At 39.9% G+C, this 20,775-nt stretch overlaps 1 protein-coding gene across 4 annotated transcripts in view; it reads right to left on the minus strand.

Moving 5' to 3' along the window:
- The window catches only part of dnajc6 (DnaJ (Hsp40) homolog, subfamily C, member 6), a 38,597-nt gene that overhangs the window by 9,765 nt on the left and 8,057 nt on the right, over nt 1-20,775 (minus strand). For 3 of the 4 annotated variants that reach the window (XM_019270031.2, XM_019270030.2, XM_019270028.2), the window contains 9 exons: nt 16,075-16,225; nt 9,424-9,473; nt 7,748-7,896; nt 5,967-6,089; nt 4,332-4,465; nt 2,410-2,604; nt 2,182-2,299; nt 1,261-1,340; nt 972-1,165 (listed from right to left, as the gene is read on the minus strand). In XM_019270031.2, coding sequence (XP_019125576.1) covers nt 972-1,165; nt 1,261-1,340; nt 2,182-2,299; nt 2,410-2,604; nt 4,332-4,465; nt 5,967-6,089; nt 7,748-7,896; nt 9,424-9,473; nt 16,075-16,225 — 1,194 coding nt within the window. The remainder of the gene's footprint in view (nt 1-971; nt 1,166-1,260; nt 1,341-2,181; nt 2,300-2,409; nt 2,605-4,331; nt 4,466-5,966; nt 6,090-7,747; nt 7,897-9,423; nt 9,474-16,074; nt 16,226-20,775) is intronic. The other variant, XM_019270029.2, reaches the window with a different exon arrangement.

Consider the following 20,775-nt stretch of genomic DNA (forward strand, 5'->3'; position numbering starts at 1 on the left):
TCCATTAGTTTGTTCATGCGTCTAAATGTGAATGTGTTTTTTGCTAATACAGCATTATCCAACCTATCCATGATCTTTCTCAACTACTGTACTTAAGCACACATTTGAAGTACTTGAGTATACATTTTATGCAATTTTATACTATAATATTTTACTTTTTACTCCATTACATTTTACTTTACTTTATACTTGCTCTTTACTTTTCAGTATTTAGGCAAAAATGCATGATCTGTTTAATATACTATAGATTAAACTACCTAACAGACAGTAGATGAATACATCAAATTAGCTTGACATTGACTAACTAAGACAGTTTTAGACTTTCAGAATGACAACTGTTTTACAAGTCATCTTTAGGACAAGGACTTAGGTCTAGGGTTACTTTAGGTCAATTTGTATTTTTAAAAAAGGTTGAATAGTTGACTGTTAAAGAATTTTGAGAAAAAAAACCAGCATTTAGCAGTTGTTACATTTTGAATTTACATTATATTCAGGTTGGGAGACAAGTAAAAGTAAAAAAAAAATTACACACCGTCAGTCCAAACACATTTGAAATACACAGGTTATATGCTGCTGAATGAATCCAATATAGATTTGTCAGAAGCTGGTGTTCCACTTTTAGTTTTGTTGTGTTTTCTCATGAGGTAACAAGCCGAAACTTGATACAAGGATTTTTGTCCACATTATTATTAGCTTCACTACCACTGCTACTAAAGTAGTTTGTTGTAAAATTGGACATTTTGTCATTTTAATAAAGACTAACAGTTACCTTTCAACAACTACAGCTCCCATGAGGCTTTGACAGTGTTTCAAAGTCCTGAGGGAAGTTGTCATTGAATATTAACAATAAAATCACTGTTTTATCTTTGTTTAAAGAGTTAGAGGAGGAGAGGCAGTAACACAGAGTATGTTATGTCCACATTAGCACTGACAGTTTGCATTTATCCCCAGTGTACACGTCCCCACAGTACCAGCAATAGCCAGTGCATCCTGATGCTCCTGGTGGCAGGAGAAGAGCACGTTGGGGCTGAGGTCTTTACAGGGGAATTGCTCCCACGGAGGCGTCAGGTCTTTTTGCTTGTCCACTCCCTCCACCTCCACGTCCAATATTACGTGGAAAAGCTGTGGATACTTCTCAGGAGAGTCGCATGCATCCAGCTCTGGTCTGAGAGGAAAGAGCATGTGCATTAGAGAAAAAATGTGAAAATCTTTTTTCCTGTCATACTCTCAGAAGTGATTAAATAAAAGAAATGTCCTTACTTGTTAAACTTTAACACGGTGGTACCAGGAGCAATGAAGCCTGTGTGGAACTGGATCTGGAAGATCTGGGTGTTGGATACCTACCAGCAGCAGAACAAATGTATGTTTGGATCATGTGATATTTTAATGTATCATATCAAATCGCATCAATAGTCAAATGTGTAGTAACTCTAAGCAGAACGTTCTGTTCGATTATGTGATGTTCATTTACAGAGAAATTGCATGCTGCTTTGCCATCCTTAAGAATTTGTCTTTTATAGTTTTTGCTATTTATCTGAATGGATTTACAAAACTGGAGAAGAAGGCGAACTGCTAAGTTATTATCTAAATTGTCTAATGGTCAGTTCGAGGGACACTTGGCCTACTCTAAAAGCTGTATATGTAAAGCATCTACTTTGACAATGCAATTAAGATCTATAAAGGAAATGTTGGAGGGCGTACACCTTTAAACTATTATATCAGTATATATTCTGGTAAAAGTTAAATGGTACAACAATCAGAGGGAATGAGAGATCCTGAATGTTAAAAAAAGAAACAGAGAATCATTTTAATGTTAACTACAGTGTATATATGAAATGTCTACTGTTTCTGCTAGTGCTGATGTTGGTGGAAAGCCACATATTTTCATAAAGTCAGCAGGTCAGGAAATTAAAAACTTGTCTCCAGCATGTCACTTCTTGCTGCCTCTTTCCTCCTGACAAGTTGTGGGTTGTGGGTTGGACATGTGCAAATATTCAAATAAGTTGCAACCACATCCCGAGACGTTTGATAGTTGATAGTTCAGTATGATCTTTTGAGATTTTCTAAGTTTCAACATGTTGTTTTTGTTAAGTTTGATTAAGATGATGACAGTACACAGACACGCTTTGCAGTTTGGTCCCTCGACTCTGTAGGATACTGCGTAGAGCACATTAAGTTTACCTTGGCCTGCAGACGCCCTCCAATAGTCGACCTCATGTGGTAGACTGAAACAACAACGTCTCCTTGCACACTTGCACCCAGAGGGAAAACTACCTTACCCTCTTGGACCCTGTGCTCTCTGGACATGGAGTATCAAAGGGAGAAACAGGCATGTTAATGTAACAATGTCACATGACCAGTTAATTCTGTATGAAAATGTTCTTGTCCTTTTAAACCTCTTGTTCCTACCTCATCCTCTCGTACTCCTGTGCAGTGGTGAAGATCTTTGTCTCACCGATGAGGACGTCGCAGAATGGTCGACAGCCGCTACGCTGCTTATTGAAGCAGGGGACCGGACTGATGGTAAGGGCCTTGATCACCAAGGGCTTGGAGTGGGGTAGACTGGGTTTCTCTGATACCATGCTACACACATAGCCTATGTACCTGCATGGAGAGAAGACAAGATAAATTATAATTAGTTTTTATCTCATTTTATTTTGCAATGTCCAATGTAAGGCAGCGACTCACAAATATTTTGTCTTTCTTGTCTTTCTCTCTTTCTTTCAATTAATCGATTAGTTGTTTGGTTGATAAGAAGTTTATCCAATAGATCTCTGTTTGACAGAACCCGAGGTGACATCCTCAAATGTCTTGTCTTGTCCACAACTCAAAGAAATTCAGTTAGGATTAAGCTGAAATTAGAGAATTTGTACATTTTTTCTTAGAAAATGACTCAAATAATTAATTGATTATCAAATGTACATTCTTATGTATCTTACATATCATCAGTCATTCCCAAACTGAAGCCACATATTTTCATAAAGTCAGCAGGTCAGGAAATTAAAAACTTGTCTCAAGCATGTCACTTCTTGCTGCTGCTTTCCTTCTGACAAGTTGTGGGTTGACATGTGCAAATATTTAAATAAGTTGTAGTAGTAGTAGTAGTAACTGTGCTGTAGAAGTCCAGCACAGTTACAGGAATGCGATAACGCACTGATAAGTGACGGCAAATCAACTTAAGGACTTCTGGACAACGTCCAGAATCATATTATTGATGAAATTTTCATGAACTCTCTGTCAACTTGCACTAAAACTCATGAGAGAGATCTTGTTCGAGCATAAACTGATAAATACTACAACTCCTGGCTGGTACGGTAATAAAATGTCCATCCTTGAAGGTCTGCCAGCTCTGCAGTCTAAGATTCATGCTCAGGATGAGGAAACTGCGGGCTGTTGGCTGTATTATGTGACTACCATGTTTTCTGTGGTCTTACAAGCAAAAGCCTTCTACGGGGGCAGATGGGACAACAAACATTTCAAACATTGTTCCAACCCTCACCGATGGTCATGAGCTTTGGGTAGTGACCGAAAGAATGAAATTGCTTATACAAGCGGCCGAAATGAGCTTCCACAAGGTGGCTGGGCTCAGCCTTAGGGTAGGGATGTGGAGCTTGGATATCCGGTGGTGCTCGGAGTAGAGCCGCTGCTCCTTCCCACTGGGCGCCTCCCTTTGGAGGGCACGTCCAACTGGGAGGAAATCTCGCAAACCCAGAACCACAACCACTATAAATTCCATCTAACGCTTCAGGATCCAACAGGAGGAGCTGGAATTCTTTGCTGGGGAGAGGGACATCTGGAGCACCCCGCAAAACCTGCTGCCACCGTGACCCCACCCCGGATAAGCGGAAGAAAATGGATGAATGAATGGATAGATGGATGGTTCTAAATCTACAGTCTAACCCTCACTTCCCATTACCCAACCCACCATACCTTTCTAAACACAGGTTAAGAGTCTTGGTGTTGGTGGACAATACTCTCCAGACACATAACCAATATTTAGTGGATTGCAAACATCTCATTTAAAGCACATACCACTTCAACCTATCTCCTCATTATCTCACAGACCTCCTCGAGACTCCTTCTCGCTCCCTATAGTCTTGGTCAGCAGGTCTACTGTCACCAGCACGATGGGTGTCAGGGCCTTTAGCTATGCTACAACCAAACTGTGACCTTCCCTGTCACATATGTATACTGGAAACCTTTTTGCAAACATGTATACACACAGTTGATAAATATCAAATCTGCATACAATAAATAATCATGTCTAAGAGGAAATATGTCTGAAGCCAAACTGTACTCTCTTTCAGACACAAATGTTCAAGGATGCAAACCTGCGGTGTGACGGCCAGAGGCCAGAGCCTGGTCTCTTTGCACTGAGCAGCTGCATGGCAGGAACCGGGTTGTTGAAAAGGTGGCAGAAGCAGAACATGGCACAAACCAAGACACCAGAGGGAGCACGACCATCCTGAAAACACACACAACCAAAGAGAGACTGAGATTATTAGTGTGCCTGACCTGCAACGCACATTAAAGCTTCACTTATACTTCTCTTCTTAACCTCTGCACTGTTTCCATTTACATCTTAGGAAATCACAGTGGTTCACTGGGTTGAGTAAGTTCATCTATGCATGTTCAAGTATCACCTTATTTAACCTAGTGACTCAAACTTCCAGAATGCTCAATGTACATCTGCACTGTAACTCCTCAGACTTGCTTCAAGTCACGCTTCAAAGACGTTCATAAAAATTCACCTCATGATGAAGTCATGTGCTCAAATAGGCCGACACTAAACGTTATGGTTGTGCATATTTTTATTCACTGAATGTATTCAGTGTTATAAATCAAATGTGAGTTCATTTCAGGTTATGGGGAGACAAAAACATTCTTGTGATCTGAAGCAGAGAAAACTGTTTTTAGACAGGAACCGTTTGCTGGAGGTTATGCAAGATGGAGCAATTTGCCAAGCCACAGTCGAGCCGCAGTGACTTGGCAATAACATGCTCCACCACATGACAGTGTACAGTATTGCTGTCACTGAATTAGAAAAGACAGAAAGTCCAGTTTTAGGGAATACTTCAGTAGCAACTCAAGTGCAAAACACAAGTATTTCAAAGTATTTAGGGTTTTAGTTATGCTTGCTTGCAATATGTCTGACATTAGGGTTAGGTACTAAAAGTGTGACTGGTTGCTGAGGAAACTTTGTTGAGTTTTCCAAACTGAGCTCTGTCAAGCTAAATACATGTATTTTTTACAGTGTGTAATATCTCTTTTACAAAGCACAGACACTAAAATAGACACATTTCCTATTTATGACCAACTATTAAAATATGACTCACATCCACACTTTCTCTGAACTTGGAGCGCCATGGCCAACATGCTGGACTAAAATACTCCTGTCCTCTACTTTGTCTGCCACTAAACTGCTAAGCAACAGCAGAGGTAGAAAAAGGCGAAAGGACTACTAGGAACTAAACAAAGCTCCAAGCTGTATTTTTACTGTATTTTAAATGTTTTTAAAAAGGCAGACCAACATTGCTGAATTCGGGGTTTGGCAACAAGAGAGGAAGAGCAGAGAAAGAGGCTGAAAGATCTGTTTGTTTCCCTTCACTGTGTGCTATTGTAGCCTTCATTTGATAGAAAGCTAGCAAATTTTGTTTTTACTTACATAGAAGAAAAACAAGATTAAGGAGAGATTTTCAGCATCTGGGCTTTCTCAAAGTTTCTCAGTGAAATGTATGGCAATAAAATGCACATCAAATTATTCATAGTGCAGTGACCCTCTAACAAAAGGTGGCCCTGATTGTAGAAGAAAAACCAAAGGACTGTAGGGAAAGTTTCAACTGGTAATTAAAACATATCCGGGGATGTGTTGTGACAATCAAAGCATATACTAAAAACGATAATAATCTAAACAATCAACGGGAAATAAAATGAAGGTGCATTAATTTATGTGAGTGAACTCTTACCGAGCAAGTGATGACACACACATTCTTGGGATTCTGTTTGAGCCAGTTGTGCATGTTCTTACACACAGCAAATAAGTTGTGAAGGCTGGGAGCCTGGCGAGAAGGCCAGTTACACTCTGAAACCTGGAAAAGAGTTGACAAATGAAGTAAGAAAAGGGAGGACGAATGTGGAAAACAGGGAGAGACACGGAAACAGGCAGAGCAAAAGGAGGCAGAGGGATGGGATAGGAAATTTTAAAACAAACAAACAAAAAAAAGATTACAATCAGGCAGGGAGGAGAAAGGAGAGGTGGTGTTAGCAACAGCACTGCAGGAACAGAGCAACACAACATACCAGTTGCCACGATGAGTCATCTACTAGTGATACAGGACTTCTACAAGCAGACAGGGGGCCATCTTAGCCAAGTTAACTCCACATCTTGACTCCTCAGCTTTCTTGAATGTTTCTGCCTGAGGGTGGCAGTCTTTTATCTACACAGGTCCCACATGTGCCTTGACTTGAATCCACATCCAAATTAATTCTGTTTTCGAATGGCAATTCAGCTGGGATAATTGGATTAGTGACCCATCAATTATATGTTTTATTTAGAGACGTCTCTGGTCACAAGTGGTTATTACTGTGGTGAAGGGTGTAAAAAAAAATACACTGCATGTTAAATCACTGCTGTGTTACGTCTTTTGAATATTAAAAACAGCAAATAATGCTTATTATTTCTACAGAAAATATATATACTGAAGACCATCTTCAAATCCCAAAATGAGCCTTCCAGCTCATAGTTCATCCACAAAAACAGTTAGCAGGAAGAAGACTTTGTTGTTTGCTCTACAGTATAATGTAGTTATGAGTTCAGATGGAGTCTGTCTTTTTAATATTGCAATAAAATGACAGAGTTGCTAGTATTCCATGAAAGCACTCCATAAAACTATAAAAAAAAACTGAAGTCAGCAAGTTGTTGGTTGTTAGACAGACATTAAACTCGCATGAACTGACTTTTGGGTTAGGGTTAGGCCAGAAGAAACGATCTGTAAACACAATCCAACATGACATATCATCACCTTTTAGGTAGATATTAATATTAGCATTAATTTGGATTGAATTTAGTTATAGTTGATATTACGAACGGCAGCAACTTTAGCATTGTACAAAGTTGTTTCTGTCCAACTGATGAATCTAAGTCGAATATTGACTTTTCTTTTAGCTCCATTATTGGTCTCCACCAACTCCTGAGGGACATATCTTTCTCTTTAGTGGCTAAATGCTCCACTATGTTCACCAGCTAGTCTCTAACTTTGTCCCTTATTTACTGTTTTGTGTTAAACAGGTAGTGTCCAAAAATAGCTGCCTTCTGTGATCGAAAGTGACACTGATGAAAGTGTTGAGGCTGAACTATAAGGAGTTGCATGCCGTGAAACCAAAACAATAAGAAAGATGCAAAATGTTATGTGGGGATTTAAATTGTGGAGTGATAATTCTCTGTGGATTTGCCTGACAACTCTCCAGTGGACATAAATTCTTTTATTCTAGCTTTAATGACAGAGGAGCGCCCAGCAATGACAGACCCAAATGGGTAAACTTAATTAGAGACTTCACTCTGGGTGTTGCCATAGTTTATGAACACATGTAGCGATGGTTCCCACTTAAAGTGTTGGCACATCAAAAATAGGCAGCAAACTGTCTCAAGTGTTGTAATAATCCAGAGAGCGACCACTAACAACTAGGTACAAACTAATAATTCTGTAACGGCTTCATCTGTAGCTTCATGAGGACGCAGCACACTCACCCTGTTGGAGAATTTGGCGCCGCGGTAGTTGCGCTGTGACAGATTGAAGACAGTGTAGTGGTCGGCATGGCGACTGTCAAGGAAGGAGCGAATGTCCTCTACGTGGTTCTGGTAGCCAATCTGCACTGACTCTGCTGGGTAGGTCATCACTGAAAGAAGAATCCATTAATCAGCTGGTGGATGAGATGTTTCAAAGGGTTTCATGAATTGCTGGTACAGATGTTTATATGCACAATGTTCTTTACCTTTCACTCTATTGCACTATTATTCTACAATAAGTGGATTTAGGAGAGTAGGTCCACATCCAAGCATGACTATCAATGGTTGCACACAAAGCATTATGGGATAGAAAGCCCTTAGGTGACAAATGTCCGGCTGACTATGTTCTGTAAAGGACACACTGCTGCTCCATGTGAAGCTGTAAGCAATTTGAGAATGAAAGAAGAGGACAGAGTAGAAATTGAGGGTACAGGTGTCTATTTATGTGCAATACAATTTTAGGATGAAACATGAACCCTTGTTCTCTTACATTAGGCAGATATAACATGTTAACCATATATCTGTAAGTTTTAAGTAGTTTTCCTAATCAGCTTCTTACTCTGTATTCAGGGGATCCTTCCTGTAACCCAGGTTAAAAAGATAAAAAATAATCTAGCAAGTCCTGGACGGCTCGTCAACACATAAATATCCAGGTCACAGGTGAGGTCGCATCCTCTTCCGCACATTCAACTCTACAGACAAAGCTGAATGTCCAGCGTTCTCAACAGATCAAATCCTCTCCAGTCAGCAGTGAGATGAGTTATCTCTGCGTAACCTGTTTATGGCCTGTTGGTGTTGCTCCTGTACAGTACACTGAACATTGTAGAACTCCCATAGACAAACTGTTACTTTAAGGTGGTTAGTAAGTAAATAGATTTCAGTGTTACATTTTATAAATTGAACTAAAATGCCCATTTTTGTGTTTGCACTTATATTTGTTAAAAAATGTAATACAAGTATCATTAAACCTTACCTGTGTGTCTGTGTGTATTCATACACACTGGGCTCTTAAAGGCACCATCTCTGGTTTATAAACTCTAAATTAGCAAATCTCGTTACATACATACAGGAAAACACTATTTTTCCATTCCATGCACTAATCAGCATTCGACAAAATTTGGATATTTAACTAATGATACTTAGGTCACAGTTTTGGCTTCATGGTTTAGTGTTTCCTGTTTTATTTTGTAATTCTTCCCTCTCCTCATGTCTGTGGCCTTTGTTGTTTTTCCTGCCACTCTTGGTCACTATCAATCAATTCTGGTCAAACTAAACAGTCCTAAAGAGGGCTCATTAGCAAGTTTGTGAGTGTTAAGTTCTTTATGAAACCATTTTAACTTATTTTCTACTTCAACAGACCTTTTTCACAGCAGCCATCTTGACATGAAATAGTAGGTAAACACAGGTGTTACCAATGATACTAATTAAAGCTCTGTTTCATTAATTAGTATCATTGCTAATGACTGTGTTTACCTACTATTTCATGTCAAGATGGCTGCTGTGAAAAGGGTGTAATGCAGCTTTTTAGATATTAAGGATCAGACAGATGTTTCCCTCATGTATTATTTTTTGGTGACAATGTCTATACACACACAGCTCACACATGCATCAACTACTGTACAATCAAATGTTTTTACCTATGATCCGCGATGTGATGTAGGCAATGTCCAGCTCCCCTTTAGTGTACCTGAAACAAATGTTTCAGAAGAACATTTTTTTACATGGAATTCCCAAGACACAGAGAAAGAAAGAGACATGAGGGAAGTAAAGGTTACAAACAAAAGCTCAAATGACCTCATCATAAAGCCCACTGACACCCCAAATCTTTTGTGAAGTCTGTGGTATTACAAGTATAGTGTGATATCAGATACAGCAGGCACACGTGTTGATTGTTGTCAGACAAGCATTTACTCAGTCGGGTCAAAATATCAAATCCTTAAAAAGAGATCAATACATGACAACCAGAAGGTTGATCCACCTCTCTGCCTCTCGCTGTCAAGCGAATCAGGCTGCATGTCGTCCATATCTAAGTAATGAGACTCAACAGGCTTTGGTCCAGAAGCTTCCGTGTGTCTGACTTGTCTTTCTCAGTCTCAGCACATGAGGATGAACTGCTCGAGATCAAAGGAATACCATGTGTGAATTCTTCAGTTGAGCATCATTGCCTTTCATAGCCAAATTTAGCTACCCAGATGGAGATTTTCTTTTGAAACTGAGAGAGCAGCTGCAGTGCACACACATACAAGCAATCGAGTACTACTGCATCATAGAAGCAGAGGAACACGGCGCATATGAAACGCTGTGAAGCAGGTGCAGGGTGGGGTGTTTGCAATTAGAGTGGGATTTGTTTTAACAGACTACAGACACATTAAAATGTCTAATTTATTCTTGGAATAATCAATCTAGTTTTCTCTCGACAGATGCCCTTAATATGTGTGTGACAATTATTCAAACCATGACTACTTTCTTGTCAGTAGCAACTGAATATCTTAATATCTATTAAGAAAAATCAAGAGCAACAGAAAGCTGCAACACCAACAGCATGCAGCAGACGGCTCGATTACCCACTGTATTGCAATTATCATGCAAAACACATTAGCAGGCTAATGTGTATCAGATTGAGTTGAGTTGTTGCCTACTGTGAAAATCCCCCAAGCAGAGCTGATCTGGGCCAGTCAACTCTGTGTGGTCATGGAGGAGTGCCATATGGCCCTGATGCAATCCTAGACCTAGTTATGTAACACTGTGCTACTCTCAACTAGTGTGCATGGAAGTGAGAGCTAAGTGTGTCTTAGGATTTCCACATAAAATATTGTGATTTGTCTTACAGCATCATATATGGCGATCAAAACTATGTGTGCATAAGCCTTGAAAAAGCAGACCGCTAATATAAGGGACAAACAACCTGAGTTCATCCGAGTGAATGGTGGGAGGAGACTCCTGTTGTGTCTGTAAGCCCTGGATAATGAAGTAATTAGACCACAGTTCAGGTTTCTATTTTCAACCGATTCTGCGTGGTTATCCCAGGGAGGTTTCGAAGGTGACTATCTGGACTATTTAAGCCAGTACACAGATTACATAACCTTAATGAGGGGTTGCTATAGCGCAACTAATTACTTGCAGAAAAAAAATACTTTAAAGAACTGAAAAGAATGCATTCATTTCTACCATTTTAAGTGATGGGATTTCTGCAAGATGCCATCAATGTGCTGTGTAAATCTGCAGTTTTACCTGCTTCTATCCTGAAATAGCTAGCTGCCTATAAGAAGAGAGAAACAGGTCAGGATTCAGGTTTAAACGGTCATGGCCAATAGCCGTGCACTATGCAAATTAGAAGTTTCCCTGACCAGCCAATTCAAATATACTGCAAGGACAGTGAAATGAGGGTAAGGACATGGTTGGAAGGAAGAAGGGCAAATATGATCCTGGGGAATTTTCTTCCTTTTAATTATGGAAATTGATCAGGAAATGTTCACCATCAATATGATGGATGCAATGTTGTATCATGACTACATTTATTACTAGATTGGTTTTATATCGGCTGTGTGCCTGGATTTGTATATATATACACACACACACACATAAGTATACATAGCTGAAACACACTGAACAAACACTGACACTGCTAAGCTTGGAAATATGGACATGAAGAGTTCCTGCATTGTCTATATCCATATATATTGCTCAAGACAAGTTTAGAAAGAGCAAATCATTGGTTATTGCACTTGGCCTTTATATAATGCCAAATGTCATTGTTAGAGCATTACAAAACATAAGTGTAAATGCTATTTTCATTACCACTGTTTTGCGATTGTTGATTTAGGAGAATTTCGTTTTTTTTCTGCGATCCATTAATTGCAAACCATGCTGGCCACGACACTCGCTGTCTGAGGCTAACACACGCTAATACACTTTCACCACATTCTGTAGTCCATTAACCGTAAATAACACTGTTATTTGACTCTTTCATTTTTCTATGTTTTTTCCATGTGTATATTGACTAGATCAACAGTACTGTACTTCCCAAGAATACTAATTTTGATCCTTCTAACTAATCTGGCAATTAGTTTATACTTTTAGGAATCTAACTCTTGCTTATTCACTGTTACAGTACCTCTGGTCTACCACTTGTTTATGGCATCTCATATTTTTTAACTGAATCACTATAATCTAATTTGTTGACCAATATTGTTTTTGCACAGTTTCATAACTTTACTTTCAGTAAAAACCTCAAAGTGTGTTTTAGCTCACTGCATAGCTGAGTACTTACACACATAGTGAGCAAGTAATAACTGAGTCTCCAGTGGCTATACACACACACAGGCACACACAGACACATTCAAACAAACACAGTGTAAGTGGGTTAGATCCCGATGGATATAAGATTAGGCTTTTCTACATTCCCTCCATGTTTCTCTCCTGCATTTTTACAACCTTTTTGTCTTTTAGAACTGCATTCTCGTGGCATACCTGCTTCATAATTGACATTTTAAAGCAGAAAATGAAAACCAATATAAAGTGTAACAGAAGGCACTGGCTTTGTAATCTCTGCAGTGCAGCCCGCTAACCACAGGGACTGACTGAATCAAAAATGCTGCCAGAAGTTAACGCTACACCAGATTTTTCTCTAATTGATACTGATTCAGTTCATCTCAGTCCGCTTGACTTGTTTAACCTACACGATCCAAATTTAGCACAAGATACCCACTGGGGGAAAGAGAGGAGAGCAGTTCTTTAATGGAGAAAGAAACTAAGAGAGTTTAGTGTTCATGAAGTAAAGGCAAAAGAGACACAAAAATGAAAATAAGTGTGAGAGGACCGATGAGAACCAGTTAACGTGAGCGAGACTACACAGAAAGGAGAGAGAGATGAATGTGTGTCTGGTGGGGGAGGGTGGCGGGGAGGGGTGACGGTCTGGGTGCAGACCAAGGACACTGTGCCTTTCACAAACCCAGAACAGCCACCCAGACTCTTCCGCCGTTGTGTTTCTCACAGACACACAGTTGAGCAGTTGTTGCCAGATTGGTTTCCTTGCAAAAATTTCTCTTCAGCCAGGTAAACAAATGAGGACGCTGCTTTAAATAATTCAGCAACTGCCTTTTGCGCCTTGAATGTAGATTAGACAGAAGCAGAGAGGAAACAATCAAGTCTAGGTGAATGGTTACCAGCAATACTCACAGGGGTTTTGAGTTATGTCAAGCATGGTCAGTGAAGTCCATGTCACACATATTCAACCCCCGGAAGAAATTCTGCTTCATATTCTACCAGAAAAGCTTCAAGCTGCAACAAATCCTCTTCTTTAAATCCTCTTCTGCCAATGGGGTAAACAGAAATCACAAAGATTATGGAATCTAGAATAAATATCAGCGCAACGCCCAATACCTGACCTTAAAGAAGCAAAAAACAACGGTTGAGGAGTTGATCCTCCTCCTTGGTTACGTCTGATTTAAACCTGCTTTTATTGATTTTTATTTGGCCTTCTTGCCTACTCCTGTAGACTAGTTGTTGAGTCTTTTCCGACAATATTCCAATATTTACTGTCCTTAGCTGTTCCACTATGTCCAACTGCTAGTTGTTAGCTTTGCTGTCTGTTGTTCGGTGCTGGACCTGTCTTGTACAGCGTGCGATGGGCCACTTTTCCTCACTGAAAACAGCAGCCAGCTGTGGCTGAAAACAAGGTTGATGAGAGGAGTTGACACTGAATCAAAACAGGGAAGTTACAGACTGTGAAGCTGAAACAATGAGCTGAGTCAGACGATGATCTATTTTACGTTATGCATCCATTGTTATTATAAAAAACAAAGATGAGAGCAGCTTCGACAAAATCAACAAAATCTGCAGTGTTGTTTTTGTTTTGACTGCTCTGAGTCGTGACTATTATACCTTCCTCTCAATAGATGTCTGACAAGTCACACTTTAGACTTAATTCATGTCAGTTCTAGCTGAAAAAAGGGAAACGAGTGAATCCCTTATTAAGAAAATCAAGAGCCAATTACCTTGAACAAAGTTTAATGGTCTAAAGCAAATGGTGCTTGACGAGATTATCTATCTTGAATAAGAAAAACCTGATTACATCATGCTAAAATAAGATATTTTGCTTCCTTGAATCGCCTTTTTTGCAGCTTTAAAGAGAGCAGCCGACCTCTCGGGAATACATCATTAGATCCTGCAGCTCTTTATTCTATCTCCCTAATTAACTGCTGACTCCAAGATTTGCCCTTATGGAGGAACACAGAGAAACCATCAATGAAGGGCAAGACGCAGAAAAACATCATATTTAATCTCACTATTATGCTTAAAACCGCTCTGCACATCATCACATTATGGTCAGCCGTATAGCTCCGTTCAAAAGATGTTTATTTATTTATGAGGGCAATAAGCCATAGAGCACACCCTCAACTTTGGTAAATAACCTGTGTGTTGTCTCCGTTTCTTTCCCGTCATTGCAGTTCTAAATAAAGTTATTAAATGTTATGCACACAGCAGCACAATTAACTCTTCAGTGTGCCCGATTGCAACCAGATAGTTCATTTTTTCACAATAAATCATTATCACAATGTACTAAACTGTGGCACGTTATTCTACCTCTGCCCATCTACCTTTGCTTTCTGAGGCTTTCAGCCGGTTTCCACGGTAGCCTGCCTCCCACCGCCCTATTATCCAAACCACCCACTCACACATACATATACAGGCCACACAAACCCACACCAACACAGACAGGGCCCTAATGAAATGAATCCTTCTGTATCAGCAGCACACTGGCCATTTGGCACAATGAACTGCCATGAATAATGCAGCCAGGAGAGGAGCGAGAGACGGCAAAGAGGAGAGGAGAGGAGAGGAGGGAAGAGGTGAAGCCGAGATGAGAGGGGAGAGGCAGCCTGAAATACATAAGGGAGCGACGGGACAGGAGAAGTGGGAGTTTGCAAAGATGCGATCGGCAGAGGAGAGGGGAGACACAAGAGAAAAACAATCACGATCAAACTTGCTGAGTCAATAGTGAGAGAGGAGCTGCGAATGTGTGTGTGTGTGTGTGTGTGTGTGTGTCTGACAATACAGAGGCCCCTTTGTGCTGCCCTGTGCAGATGCCTGTGCACAAACACACTGGGACGACCGAGCCGTGCCAGACTCTGCTACCTCCCTTCATCCACACTGCTCTGTTTCACTTCGAGAACTGTTGGAGACTCACTTTACATTGTAATCAACAGCTGAAACAACATCCAGTCAATCAAAGTAATCATTGCCTTTAATATGAATTAGAAGAACATGAACAAAAGACAAGTATTTTTAATATTTCAGGTAAGTTAAGTCACACTGAGATGTCAAAATTTATTGCAGAATATCCTGATCAGTATTAAGATATTTCAGATGCAATGAATGCAAGCTTTAAAATATGCTAGCCAAGACAACTCATGTCATCCATCAACACGGCTCTCATGCTTTGCAAATGTAGACAAGTTGACATAGTGCTGGCCCAAAAAGAAAAACAAGAGTAGGTGAATGTGGACTGATGGGCTGATTACGTAACCTAACCTTGGGGTAAATATGTTTCTCAGCAGTAGATTGCACTAGCTCTTAGGTGTATTCAGGGCTGTAGCCGCTGTCACACTGTGGGATTTTGATCCTCAATTTCTGACACTGTCAGGAGCTGACTTTGGTCACAGAAGCTGTAAATTACACTGCAGGCTAAGGGCACCTTTTTAAAGGATCTGATTTTCCTCATCAACACAAGTATCTTATGTTATATGGAGAAGCTGAACCAGCTCCAACGGATATTATCCGGTTTCAGAGCTGTGGCACTGGCCCTTTCCAGACCTATACATACTTTCAAACCTGTGCCATACAGGTAAGAAAATTACAGGTGATAGCAGGAGCCGTTTAAAACTGCAAATGAAGCAATTTTTCCCTTGCACCACCAGCAGGCAGCGAGTGTCAACCCGTGTCCTTTGTCCTCTCGCACTGTCCTGATTAATTTAGAAAGGAAAATGTGAAAGGGCAGAGCTCATGACCAGATTTTATTTATTGAAAGAAAAAAGGGGACATGGATGCAGAGGACAATAGAAAAGAAAGAAAAAGAAAACGCGCTGTGGGTTGACAGAGTTTCAAGGAGTCCTGTAGGAGAATCCTGTTAAAAAGCTTAGAGCACAGCTATTCCACATCTAGCTGTCCCTAAATGAGATCCTTTAATTAATGTTATACAGCAGCAGGTTGAATCAAAGGTATTTTTATGATGCAGCTCATAGTGGGTGCTATGTAATAGCATGTGTATGAATGCAAATGTAACTTACGTGGAGACCTGATGCATGACCTTGGTGGATGTGTCTTTCAGTGTGTCCTTCAAGTTGTCCTTGAAGTTGCTGAAGAACTTCCCGGCTCCTCCCTTCACCATATCCAACAGTCCTCCGCCATAACCGGCCTCCATATCTGGGGACAGAGGACCTTTAATCCATGAGAAGAAGTTCTGTCTTACTTTTTAACAGAAGTATACTTGCTATTTTCTATGCAAATGATATAGTTTAGAGACTTCATTTGACTTCAGTCATGAGCATATGAGTCATCGCAAAACACACCAAGTAAACATTTGCGTAGGTGTTAAAGGAATGATGGAAAAGGACACAAGAGACAATAAAAATGCATACCATCTGGAGCTGTGTGTTGCTTTTGCTATTTCTGTGTGTGTGTCTGTGTGTGTGCGTGAGTGCACTGTAAAGAATAAGCGAGTGTTGGAATAGACTCAAGTGTCATATCTTAGTCAGCACCCCTTTAGTGATCTAAGATCTTCCCTGCTTCCCCTCTCCCTCTCTATTTCTTCCCATCATATATCCACACACTGAAACACAGTGGCATCACTTGAAATGTGGCTTGGCAGCGCTGACAAATCTACAGACAAAAGGGGATTTTTAAGCATTTTCCAGCTAGAGTCTCCTCTGAGCGCCTGGGTGCATTAAAAATTTCTTGTACTCTTGTTCACAGGAAACCACCCACAGAAAAAACAACAATCAATCATGTAGTGCTCTAAGCCTATCATCTGTCTGAAGTCTGAAGGGTCAGTGGGCTCTGTAAAAGTCCTACAATCAGGACCTTGAGCTAAGTCCTACTACCTGCATGTATATTTTATTGTATTTTTCCAAAATGGGAAAAGATGAAGACACACAAAGACTGTAGTTTACATGTTTCATTAGTTTGGAAAGCTGTATTTCTGATCAATTTTACCTCAACCTTGCAATCAATAATGGAAGGACTTACATAAAACCTTGTTAAAAGAGGAGCTTCTCGAAATGCCCAATTATCCAGAAGGAGATAGCTGTATTGTGAAGCATTATGACACTGGGCTAACATTTCAAGTTCAGCTGGGAAACAAGCTGAGTATAGTAGCCATGTCAATACCACCAATACTGAGAGAAGTTGAGCATCATATTGAGGTGAAGAAGAGGGATCATTATAATGAGAACGTATTGTGTCATTACCTGGTAGTTGGCTGCAATTTGTTTCATATTATCCCCACTTAGACATAACCTAAGAGGAATAGCTAATTGGCTATTTCAGGATACTTTTGCTTTGTGCTGATTGAGCCGCTGTACCTTCTGTGGAGACCTATTACTGATATTATGGCCACTTACAGTATAGTTGTTCTTCATATGTGAGAAAACTATTCTGTGCATCCAAAGCAATCATATCTCTGTCTGTCTGATGAAAGAACTCAAGCTCAGGCTGGTTTAAATCTGCTTTCAGGTCTCTGGTTCATGTCCATGTCATACTTCTCCTCAAATACAGTGCCAATGTTATCAGCTACATAATAACTAGATAAGATTTGTGGTGTGATGTAAAAGCACACTTTGATTATTTTAACTGCAGATATTACAAACACAGTCTCTTAAGAGGTCTAGAGAGAATCTGCTGATTTATCTTAAACGCTAACTACTTTCTCTTTTTTTTTCTCTTTACTGCTTCACAAACATGACTTGTCTCTTCAGATCCGTCCATCCTGTCCTCCACCTCCTCCCTGACGATTCTTCACTAAATTCCAAATTTAGACTTTTCATCTCCGACTCCACAGGCCTGAAATGTGTGACAGGGATTTATTTTTTTTCTGAAGAATAAAGCTCCTGCTTAACAGCACACAAGCACAGACATTTTCCAGAACTTAAATAGAACTTTGTCTGTGCCAATCAAAACATATCTGTCTAATCAACTGAATAGCATTTTTGGGCACTCACATAGTGACTAAAGTTCAGTAATGGCTGCCTTAAAAAAAGTTTAATACATATGTTATAGAGTTCTTTCAGACTGGGTTATAGGCTTATAAATTTAGGATGTGTATGCATTATTTGAATTGCAGGATCCAGGGATTTATGGCTTGATCCAAACTTTAGGTTAGAAGTACAGACATCTCGGCCTCTACTTTGGTTTGAGCCCTCCTATTTCACTGAAAAAGACATGTTTTGACAGTCGGGAAAGAATATAAAACTTATGACCCATATAATGTATGAAATAAAAAATAAACCGGCTGGTCAGCAATAACTGGAGTTTTGTTGGAGGTCAACCCTGCAGATCTCCAGCAAGAAAGCCAATTATCTTATGTTCTGTACCAAAACAAACATGGGCAGCAACTGTTTACATGCAGTGACATTTGCGCTAAAAGGGCCAAAAAAAGGAGGCGTTTGGTACAGTTTCTTTCACAGATGTCAGTTGCAAATATCAGACAACTGGATCTGAAGGCTTATTAGAATCATTACATATCACATGCATGATTTTATCTGTCAACAGTCAACACCAACTGGGACAGACCCAGGCAAGCAAGGTCTGATCAGTCATAAATCACATTTATAATCAGCTCAATGGCTGTAATGTGTGTCCCTGCATTTCTTCAACTGAAATGAATAGCAGAAATACACTGAAATTAGATTTTTGATGTTTTTGCCTGAAAACACGAATATGGAAACACAATTCCAGTTAAGTACTACACCACTGACATTACCACATCTGTGCCTTTAAACCTTGCAACCTTTAGCTGACAGCAGGCCTAGTTTTTTGCATCCTGTGAAACTGATGTACTGTCCTCAGCTTTTTGAGGTGACATTTCTAGGAGCTTAGGTCATTTCATCTTTATTTATGTGTCAACACTTGAGAAAATGAAAGGGAGGATGACATACAGCCAAACCTAATACGCAGAGAATAACCCTGTTACTCTGCTGCTGACAGAATTAACTTTTAATCATTTCATGTGTTGCTTGTATTCTGGGCTAATGCCATACAGTTACCATTTAACCTTCTTTTAAAGAAATAGTTTTGCACATTGGTAAATATGTGTTTTATTTTCTTGCTGACATTAGACGTTTAATATCACGTCCAACTAGCAGTTGGTTAGCTTAGCTTAGCAAAAAGACAAGAGGAAACGGATAGCTTGGCTCTTACCATCAACATGTTAATTAACATGTTATATTTTATTCTTTAATCCATGAAAAAAGGGTCTGAAGACAGATTTTGTTACCGTCAGACAGACCCAGGCTAACTGTTTCCCCTGTTTCCAGCCTTAATGCTAAGCTAGGCTAACCAGCTACTAGCCCAGATTTACTGTACATACATGAGTGTGGTATCAATCTTCTCATCTAACTCTCAGCAAGAAAGAGAGTAAGTTTATTTCCCAAAATCATGGACTATAAGGAATAGTCCATAATATGGTAGCCACATAAATATGTCTATGCTGAAGAACACAAACTGAAGTATTCGTCTTGGATTCTTCATGCAACACTGTACGTCTTTGTCGATTTTTAAACTCCTTACTATTCAAATGTTTTAGGAAAACCTGGATCCTGACTTGAAAATCCAAAGCTATGGGAGATCTACCAATCAGATGTCTGCACAGGCAAAGAGGCATCTGTGATGGTGAATGAAAAAATATATACTTCAAAGAAATCTCACTACAGGGAGAGCTGTTCCATGAAAACAGGACCAGGCCAATAGCTCACCCTTTCTGCCTCCTCACCACCTCCCCCTATGTCTTTCACAGAGCCGACATAGAGAGAGGGTGAGAGAGAGATGGCTGAGGGACAGAAAAAGAGAGAGAGAGAGAAAGACAGTAATGTCCAGAGGGATCAGTGAGCTGTCTGAATATGTCTCCCTCCTCCTACGGCCCCAAACCTTTCTCCCTCAATATCCGGCTTGGTGTGAATGACAGACAGACGCATACACAAACTAATAAAGCTTGACAAGAAAACGCAGTGCATTGCACTCGATCTCAGTGCTACTACAATGTGCCGGGCCTTGTCATGTCCTGGACCTGAATGACTGCGACGTAAACCTGTATTCTAATCTGCTTAATTATAGATACTGCTTATGAGACAAGGGGTGTTTGATTAATCATCTACTATGCAGCTTAACAAGGGGAGTATTACACTGCTATGGACGGCAAGCAAGCTATTACAGGTTGCTGAAAGCATGGCACATTAATAGAAACTGTGACAAATTGTAGGTGTTTAATGGTCAGTTTAATGGTCAAACAAAATTTAATATAAAAGGTATGAAATTCTTAACTAACTCTTCACCCCAGTGTTCTTTAAAGTGCATTAGTATCCTGCTTTTTTTTGTACTTCTTGCCATCAAATGTGACAGGTCAGATTAATTTGTCTATCACTCTGACAGCAGTGATATGATAACGAATAAGGAAAGAGAGGGTTTGGGGTCAGCGCCTCAACTGTGTATGTCCATCGCTGCATAACAAGCTGAATCCATCACTTTGAGAGTCAGGCTGGTTTTTACCACCATTGATTAAAATGTAAACAAGGCCAGTGAGAGGGGAGACACATGCCTTATTCACAGAAAAGTACATAAAGTAATGTTTAGAACTGAGCAGTGCTGAGATCATGTTGATGATTGTTTTTGTTTTTTCACAGGAAATAAGAAAAGATTACAAAAAAAGCCAGAAAATAAAATCTTTCCTGCCTTAATAATAATCCTCACGTGACTTCTCAGATTCATCTTAGGGGAGT

This window comes from Larimichthys crocea, chromosome XVII (genome assembly GCF_000972845.2).
Source record: "Larimichthys crocea isolate SSNF chromosome XVII, L_crocea_2.0, whole genome shotgun sequence".
Classification (NCBI taxonomy): domain Eukaryota; kingdom Metazoa; phylum Chordata; class Actinopteri; family Sciaenidae; genus Larimichthys; species Larimichthys crocea.